Genomic DNA, 9,196 nt, shown 5'->3' with positions numbered 1-9,196 from the left:
GATGACATAGAAAGAAACAAAATGGGCATTTGATGTTCAATTTGGTCTCGTTGTTGGTATGCATGCGCTCTGCTTTATCCTAGCGTCGAGGCTGGAAATCAACACCACTTGTCCACAGGTCAAGTCATCAAGACGTGTAAAGTATCCTGATGAAAGCTGCAGGGGGGGGGTGTCGCTAGGCAACAACTGCAACACCCCCTATCACTACACTGGACAAGCTCAGATACACAGATGCGTCCTATATTTTGTGAATTGTGAATTTTGTGAAACTTGGTTGAACACGGACGGCGCTCAACTTTGTGTATTTATGGCAAAAATAATTAGAGAAAAGTAAAAACGACTGTTTTGAGCAAATTCTATGCTATACTGGCGAGGCGTTCACTGACCACTCACAATGTGGGAAATCAGAAACACAACTAACCTGCAACAAAAATATATTTTTACCGACACGAACACAAGTTTGCTTTCGTTTTTACATTTTTGACAATCTTTTGGTGCATCACGGTAACCAAGAAAATACCGGAATTTGACCCTAAAATTAAGGGTGGGTCCTATACACAGATGTGTCCTATATTTTGTGAATTGTGAATTTTGTGAAACTTGGTTGAACACGGACGGCGCTCAACTTTGTGTATTTATTGCAAAAATAATTAGAGAAAAGTAAAAACAACTGTTTTGAGCGCATTTTATGCTATACGGACGAGGCGTTCAATGACCACTCACAATGTGGGAAATCAGAAACACAACTAACCTGCAACAAAAATATATTTTACCGACATGAACACAAGAAAATGAGATGAGATTTATTCTGTTTTGCTTTCGTTTTTACATTTTGGTGCATCACAGTAACCAAGAAAATACCAGAATTTGACCCTAAAATTAAGGGTGGGTCCTATACACAGATGCGTCCTATATTTTGTGAATTGCGGTATTTGTCCAACACAAATTGATCAAATTGAAAATAAAAACATAATAAAATTAGCTTGTTAGTGAGTGGCCCTTTAATGAGCTCTCATTATGTTTAGTAAATATGGAAACAAAGATATCTTATTTGACTTAAACGCATCAAATGTTGGCCCACATACTGAATATTATGAATATTATGAAAGTTGTATTTTTTAAAGGTGTTTCCACCCGAACAACACCGAGACCATACAATTGATAAAATCGAGTCCGACGACCTCTCAAGTTAAACGATTCTAACGCTACAGTGGTTGTGAATCACCGTCCAATTGGGAGGAAAAACACAAACACACAAATGTTACACAAGACACACGGCGGTGAAATTAACATAAATCCGAGCTTGTGAGATGCAATGTGAGACTGCGCGAGCGCGTCCCGCCTCTCGGTCTCCGGCGCCTTCCACAACAATGCGAACGCAAAGGTCAAAGTGTGTCATAATAACATACCTCCGTCGATTTTGCGCTCCGTGGCCAGAGTTAACATTTGGGACTTGCCCCGAGGTGAAATTGCGCCATGATTGCCGTCTGCCACGTGAATGTGAAAGCAAGAAGACCGTTTTGTTTTTTTTGACACATATATTTGCAGGATATTCACATGGGCATTACAGAGGAATACATTTACATACATGAATCATATCTACAGCATAATAATAAGTGCGATTCATACAAAAAGTGTGTGCAGTAGCGTGCAGAAGTCTTAGCAACAACAGCAAATGAGACCGATTCAAAAATATTAAGCAGGTATTATGATTCAGTGCATTTTACGAAGGCATCGCTGGTCTAATATTTGTTAGGTTTTTTGATCCTGTTCCTGTTAGCTTGACGTGACTCAGAGCTGAAAAGAATTTGTTGTTGAAATTATGTAGTGTGAGTCACTTATAATCAAAAAGTACCTCTGAGCGTTCGTCGAAGCAGCTCAGCGGGTACGTGAGAGTTTAGCAAGGTCTCCACAAGGATCAGTGAGTCTAATGTATTACTTTTTAATCCGCCGACAGGAATAGGATACAGTGGGCCCCCGGTTTACGTGATTAATCCGTTCCGCGCTTGGAATCGTAAGGCGAATTCGCCGTATGGCGGCCAATCCAAACCTATGCTAAATAGCTGATGCGTGTTAAAAACATCAAATTGTATATACATGTTAAAAATTGGTACCAAAATAGTAAGCGCTGCTTATATATAATATACATGTACTGCATATAATTAAATAACGTCATAAATAAAAAGTATATAACGGATTTATTTACCTTTGAGTGACGTTGACTTGAGCTACTTACGGCCAGAATCATTAGCAAGGTTAGCCTAGCCTAGCCTAGCCTAGCCTAGCCTAGCCTTCTTCATATTTCTTGATGATCTCCAGCTTGGTTTCCATACTAATCATCTTCTTACTTTTCTTCAACATCACTAGCAATCTTAGGAGCCATTAACCAATTCAAGTTGGAATTAAGCACTAAAATGCACAACAAATACAGTATTTTAAGCACTCACACGAGAACAAAGCTTTAAAATGCCGCCATTTTGAACCGTGACGCCGACCAATAGCAGACCAGTATCTTAGGGAGTGGTGACGCTGACCAATTGCAGACCAGAGTTGTATTGACGTAAGCAGTGACGTATGAGCGCGGTCACGCACGCACACTGATCGCCATGTTTGAGAAGTTGCTGTTTTTTTTATGTCGTGAGGCGAAAAAAAAATGGCGTAAATAGGGTACAAAAAAACCTCGCGGTCCACCTCGTAAAGTGAAAAAAATGTAAGGCGGGGACATCGTAAACCGGGGGTGCGCTGTAACTTCCTTTTCAAATTAAGAGCAAATTGATTGGAACAAGAAGCAACTCATTTCCAAACCCCAATAAAAGTGTAAAACTCTAAATGTAACCTATACAAACGTACAGGCTGTTACAGGGAGTTGCTTTGGTGCTAGATGGCAAACAGGAAGTGCTCAATGACACAAGATCCGGTCGCATTTCACAATAAAGGCAACTTTGATCAAACGAAACGGCTCTGCAACTATAGAAACTGTAGGATGGCTTATAAGGAGCAAGAAGAAGTGGAATCGGTACTTTCTATTGGTTGGCCTTGTGGATGCCTGATCTTCTGCTTAACAAGTTCATTATCTTGATTAAAAAGTTGGTCTTAAGACTTTTGCACAGTACTGTACACAAAAGTATCTCAACATTAGGAGCATTTACAGTGCTGCAGGAAATTGTGTACATCTGAAGCCCAAACAAAACCCAAACAGTCATCAGCGGGGCATGCCAGATGAAGAAGAAGAAGAAAAAAAAAAATCTGACGTGGTGCGCGAGGAATGTGCGAGCGTGTACCGAGGAGGCCACGGGAGGGATGCGCGGGGGTCAGGAGGTGCGCGTCCATCGCCGCATCAAATCATCTCCACAAACCTTTTCAAAGTCCTCCGGGATGCCGAAAACCAGATGAGAAGCGGGCGCCCCCCCGACACGGCGTGACACCAAACTCGGAAAATCAAAAGCGCACATCAGTCAAAGGCTTTCCTGATATGAGAAAAAAAAAAAAAAAAGACTCAAGCGAGGACTGCTGATCATTAAAAAAGATGACGTGGCGTCCAAAAGTTCTTTTCAGCACCTCGGGCCGATGTGGAGCTTTTTATCTTTGTAAACACTTTGACAGGAAAAAGGGGCGTGGTTAAGTTTCCCTGCACCGCTATAAGATATAATCACCACCTAAAGCAATTTTTGGAATTCAGTTTTCTATATGAAGGAAGTCGTGCCTCATATGAAGATAGCTTGAAATGTAACTATTTAAGTGACATAGGAGTAAAGTGGCGGATACTTCATGATCATCTCGGCTTTAAGTGCTTTGCCGCTATCGTGTGGCATCTATACGTAATTATCAACCCCTTTTGGGCGGGGGGGTCAATTATACGCAATTTTCTCGATTTTGTGCCATGGCTCAGTCTCTAGGGGTTAACATATGTCAGCGCTGATGACTAAAAAAAAAAAAAAAAAACCTTGTTTTTTTCATGCACAACAGCATTATTGGGAATGCCCATTTGGATTACGCAATATAAAAAAAAGCATGAAATAATTTGGCCATTATTAGTTTTAAAAGTGTAATATTTTGTGTAGAATTACATGACTTTCATAATTAATTTAGGTTTTATTTTTATTTGCAGTCAACTGAAAATGACATCGCGACCAATCGGGGCTCATCTGTTTTCTGTGTTTGGTCATGTGATGTTTGTAAGATGAGTTGTAATTGGTCAGTACCTGAGCATTGAGCACATGTGATGTCATTTTTGGTCACCAATGAGATAAAAAAAAAATCAGTTTTTTAAAGGTATTAATTACACCTGAACAATAATTTGGTTATCAAGTTATGGAGAAAATATTAACTGTTTATTGATGAAAATTACTTTTTAATATCCATTTAAATGTGCATCACTAGCCCTTTTTTCTGATAATCGATTGATCATTTAGAAATGTACCAATCCTTAAAATTTATTTCATCCTCTACAAAAGCAAACTAATTATCACTTATGCGTTAGATCAAAATAAGATATTATATATAAGATGTTGATATTTTCTGACCTTACAGACGAAACCAGTACTCAAATCATACAAAGTTTTTGTTTTCTGCTACATCTTTTTGAGAAACTGTCCTGTTTTAATGGACCAACTACCAAAATAATCGTTGGTAGCAGCCATAACTTTATTTTTAAGGATGTCCAGATCTCGATCATGTGATAGAAAATCATCCAATCACAATATATATAGACGAAATAAAAAAATGCATGTATCTGTACATCGGGAAACAGCGGAACTAAAGAGAAGATTTAAAACACCGCTTTACTAGCCATAAAAAAGGTGTGTACATTTATGTAAACATTTTTTATAGGCAAATGTGATACATTTTTTCTGTCCTTGATATATACATGGCTCAAGCGTCAAGCGTCAGCTTATTTAGTCACGTGAAAAAAATGAGTGTCTTTCGATAGATTAACTATCATTTATGTTTAATATCGCAAATTGTGATTCTATCCAGCACCTATATCGCATACCGCATGTTTATTCAATATCGTGCAGCCATAAGGCCGATGGGATGCCGCTGCTTCCTGACACACACGCTTGAACTTTCATGTCACACGGCTAGATTCAACGCAACAATGTAAAAAAAAAAAAAAAAAAAAAGGCGTCACCATGGGACATTAGTTATGAGTCTGCCTTAAGTTTCCCCACGACCGCCCCCCAAAATCTCCGCGGCGAGCATTTCGAGACGAAACGCGGGCACACACAGTACTTCCGGAACATCGTCTTTAGAGCGTCCTCATTCCCACTCGCGCATGTGCTTCGAATGTTTGTGTACCTTCCGTCTTGATTTTTCCATCCCACAGGTCAGTAAAGAGTTGCCGGGCAGCGCGTCGCTTCACTCGGCCGCAGCCGGAGACTTGGGGTAGTTGTCCAGCTCCCTGCAGTTCCCGGAGCTGCCGGTAGGGCTCCGGTTGGTGGCTTTGGTGAGCAGCGTGGTCCTGCGCAGGCTGCTGTCCGAGTCCTCTTTGCGGAAGTCGCCGTTGAATCGCTGGCAGCAGGTCAGGCAGTGCACGAAGTCCTGCAGGAGGTGGCCGCTGAAGATCATGTAGATCCACGGGTTGCAGCAGCTGTTCAGGCTGGCCAGCAGCGCCGTCAGCGTCACCGCCGTGTTCTCGGAATCTGGAGGAGACCAATCGAGTCGATCGGCTTGGTTGGGGGCGAGGATGTCTGACTTTAATTTCTCGCACGTTCGGCCGCAGAGTTGACGTAACTTTTACGCAATTGCGTTCTGCTAGTTTAGTTCACAGGTGTCCAACTGCAGTCCTCGAGAGCCGGGCTCCTTCACGTTTTCCGGTTTTCTCTCCTAAACGCACCTGATCAGGATCATTTTTAAGCTCCCCCAGAGCTTACTAATGAGCTAATTATTTGAATCAGGTGTGTTGAGCAGAGAAAACCGGAAAATCTGCAGGATACCGGCCCTCGAGGACTGGAGTTCGACACCTATGCGCTAGTTTGACACACTGTTGAGCCACCATTAGCCCGATTCATCCTTTCTACTTGGCTGTAATGGCGCGAAAGGAAGTGTGTTTTCTTTTCCAAATAAGAGCTAATTAATTGGAACATGAAGCAACTTCTTTCCGACTTGCGTGATAGTGATTCCTTTGCAAAACCTTGCATGCTTTTAGTGTGTTTTAGTTTGTGTGTCATTAGTGATGCAATCTTTTTTCATCCTAAAGTGCTTTGTGTTTAACCACTGCGTAATGTCATGTGTGATGTGGGAAATAATCACACTTTTGTTTTGTTTTTTTGCAAATACAGTGGGCCGTTTTCGACTGTGAGTGTAGTGTGTTGCAGCGTATTATTGTAATAAAATACAATATCTTCAGGGGTGTTGAACGCTGTTTGATTGGTGTTGATAAAAGTTTGATTAGAAGGACTTTAAATCAATATAGACCACAGAGTTTCACAATTTAAAATTTGCGGCTGGGGAGTGCCTGGAGAGGAAAAAGTGCACCTTGGATCTAAAAAGCTTGAAGGAAATGTTTTGGGGGTACTTGGTTGAAATATATTTCACAGGGCGTAAATCATTGGAAGAAAGTTGAGGACCAATCATTTAAGGATTCACACCCCTGTTCTAAGATGTATATATATAATTTTTTTTTTAAAAAGCAACAAAATTAACCCTTGATTAGTTTTCTTTTCAAATTAAGAGCAAATTAATTGGAACATGGAGGAACTTATTACTAAATTGCAAAATGTAAAATGCCTTTATTTTGTTAAGTTTTATATAGATGTATACTTCATCAGTGAAGCAAATTTTGGATTGATGAGCCAGAAATAAACAGATATTACATAATGTATTTAGTAAAAGTGCTAAATAAAATAATGTCACTAAAAACATAGCTCCAAAAATTATTAAATCACAGACAAACGACAAAGCGCTTTTAAAAGGGATAACCTAAATATTTAGCCATTTGAAGTTGTAAAAAGTTAAGCGTTTGTCTATAATTTGATCATTACTTTATCATGTACAACTGACAACTTTAAAAACACGTTTTTCACCTTGCTGTTGTTATCACGTGTTCTCCGGACTTGAAAAACAGCCAATCTCCGTTCACCTGTCGGTTCACAAGCTAAGCAGTGATTGGTGACGAATGAGTGACGTCATTTTAAATCGACAGCAGAGGGAAACTCGCTTTAAAAGTTATAATGGTTAATGAGAAACAATCAAACTAATTTTAGACAAAATGATAACTTTTTTTATTGCTGAAAATGGCTAAATTAGTGAACTATTCCTTTAGGTATTTTTTCCATCCAAAAATGATTTGCTTTGATTTGGGATTAGAGTAAAAGTGTAAAATCTTCCTTCCTTTTTTTTTTTTTTTTTTTTTTGGTATTCATGTCGTTGAAATCAAAACACATTTTATTTTTTACTTATCATTCATTACAATTTAAGCCTTCAGGAACCCGAGTATTTTTAAACAAAAATTTTGGTCATAACGTGGAAATTGTTCCAGATAAACGCGTGCTGTTACTTTGGCAATGAATAAATTCAAATCGTTTCTCACAAGTTTTTTATGTGATTTCAAATAATACTTGATGTTAAACTTTGTTCAAACAATTTTTTACACTATTTATTCTGCGTGTTTTTCATTCTGAAGCGATTTGCCACTTTAAATAACCGTGCCATACGATGAGACTTCATATCCGGTTTTACGTTGTTGCGACTGCGCTATTAACGTTTACGTTCATGCACTTTGCACAATATAAACGTAAGCATATTTTCGGTTAACTCGCTTGCCGAATGAAGTTGTTTTCGCGATGGTTTGTTCAACAGAACGGGCGCGTAAAAGCCGCGCGTAAGCGAAACGCGCGCAGGACGTGAAGGCATCACGAACAAACTCGGCGCTCACCGGTGAATTTGAGCTTGTCGTCCCACACGGACCACATCTGCACGGTGAAGAACGGCGCCCAGCACACCACGTAGGCCAGAACGATGACGAAGGTCATCTTGACGGTCCTCAGCTTGGCCCTGGAGATGGTGGTGATGCTGCTGACCGAGTTTTTGCCGATGAGACCCTCCTTGTTCCCCGCGCTCTTTCTCTTCTTGTACTTGATGTTCCTCCAGATGCTGTGGCAGATGAAACCGTAGCACACCACCAGGATGAGCACGGGCACCAGGAAGATGGCCACGGTGATCCAGGTGATGTAGGCGCGCGCGCCCCACGGCTCGATAAAGTGCGCCCAGCAGTCCTTGACGCCGGTGCCGTTCTGGATCTCGCTCAGGGAGAAGATGAAGACCTGCGGGACGCTGAGGACCAAACTGCACGTCCACGTCGACACGATCATGGCGCACGAGCGCCGCGTGGGCTGCTGTAGCGTCTTGAGCGGGTGGCAGATGGCGATGTAGCGATCCACGGTCATCATCACCATCATGTAGGTGGAGGCGAACATGCCGGTCACCTGCAGGTGCTTGACGATCCTGCACAGGAAGTCCGGTCCGTAGAAGCGGAACGTGATGTCCCAGCAGAGCTGCGGCAGCACCTGGAAGAAGGCCACCACCAGGTCGGCCAAGCTCAGGTGGCGGATGAAGAGATGCATGCGAGACATCTTCCTCTTGGTGTTGTGCATGGCCAGCAGGACGCTGACGTTGCCCACCACGGCCACCACGAAGGTGACGCTCAGCACCAGGATCTCCATCTGGGCCACCTCCTCGTCGCGCGCGAACGGGTCCGAGCCGTTGTGAGGGACGCTCTCGTTGCCTCCGGGGCTCCCCATTGTCGAGTGGCGCTCGCCTGCTCAGCGGTGGGACATTGTGGGTGGGAGTGCGGTGCGCGATGGGGGCCCTGACTCGACCTCCCGAGGAGGGGGTGCGTGCCACACCGAGCCCTATAAGGCGCTGCGGAGCGCGGCGAGGAGAACGCGAGCGAGAGAGAGAGAGAGAGAGAGCGCGAGCAGCCCGCCGAGTAGCTCCTCTGCTTCTGCTGCTGCGGAGCCTCTCGACTCGAATCATATTTCACACGGAGAGCGCGTAAAGGTTGACACGCTGTAAAAAATTTATGCACGCCCCCCCCCCTCAAATGATCTGTGCGGGAGCTATGTCGGGAATGGTGCCAATGACGTTTGAGTCATTCCACAATTGGAGGATAATTAAATAGTTAACGGTTATTCAGTTCCGTTTGCATTTTTAATCCACCACAGCACAATCCAGCACAAAAAGAAGAAGACTCTCT

At 42.5% G+C, this 9,196-nt stretch overlaps 1 protein-coding gene across 1 annotated transcript; it reads right to left on the bottom strand.

Annotated features, from left to right (window-relative positions):
- Positions 1-4,763: 4,763 nt before the first annotated feature.
- On the bottom strand, positions 4,764-8,954 carry avpr1aa (arginine vasopressin receptor 1Aa). Its single transcript, XM_088417019.1, has 2 exons — positions 7,877-8,954; positions 4,764-5,642 (listed from the first exon to the last, which is right to left on the bottom strand). Exons 1-2 carry the CDS (start codon positions 8,739-8,741, stop codon positions 5,359-5,361), a joined length of 1,149 nt encoding a protein of 382 aa, XP_088273145.1. The 5' UTR covers positions 8,742-8,954; the 3' UTR covers positions 4,764-5,358.
- Positions 8,955-9,196: the final 242 nt, after the last annotated feature.

Source organism: Hippichthys cyanospilos, chromosome 6, assembly GCF_059441005.1.
Source record: "Hippichthys cyanospilos isolate Australia breed blue-spotted pipefish chromosome 6, RoL_Hcya_1.0, whole genome shotgun sequence".
Lineage (NCBI taxonomy): Eukaryota > Metazoa > Chordata > Actinopteri > Syngnathiformes > Syngnathidae > Hippichthys > Hippichthys cyanospilos.
This window is presented reverse-complemented; position numbering and strand designations above follow the sequence as displayed.

Bases quoted from the DNA above. Each gene is read 5' to 3' on its own strand.
- avpr1aa (XM_088417019.1), bottom strand. From the start codon at position 8,741: ATGGGGAGCCCCGGAGGCAACGAGAGCGTCCCTCACAACGGCTCGGAC. The intron at 5,643-7,876 runs GTGAGCGCCGAG...GGTCTCCTCCAG, and splicing joins CGACAAGCTCAAATTCACCG to ATTCCGAGAACACGGCGGTG.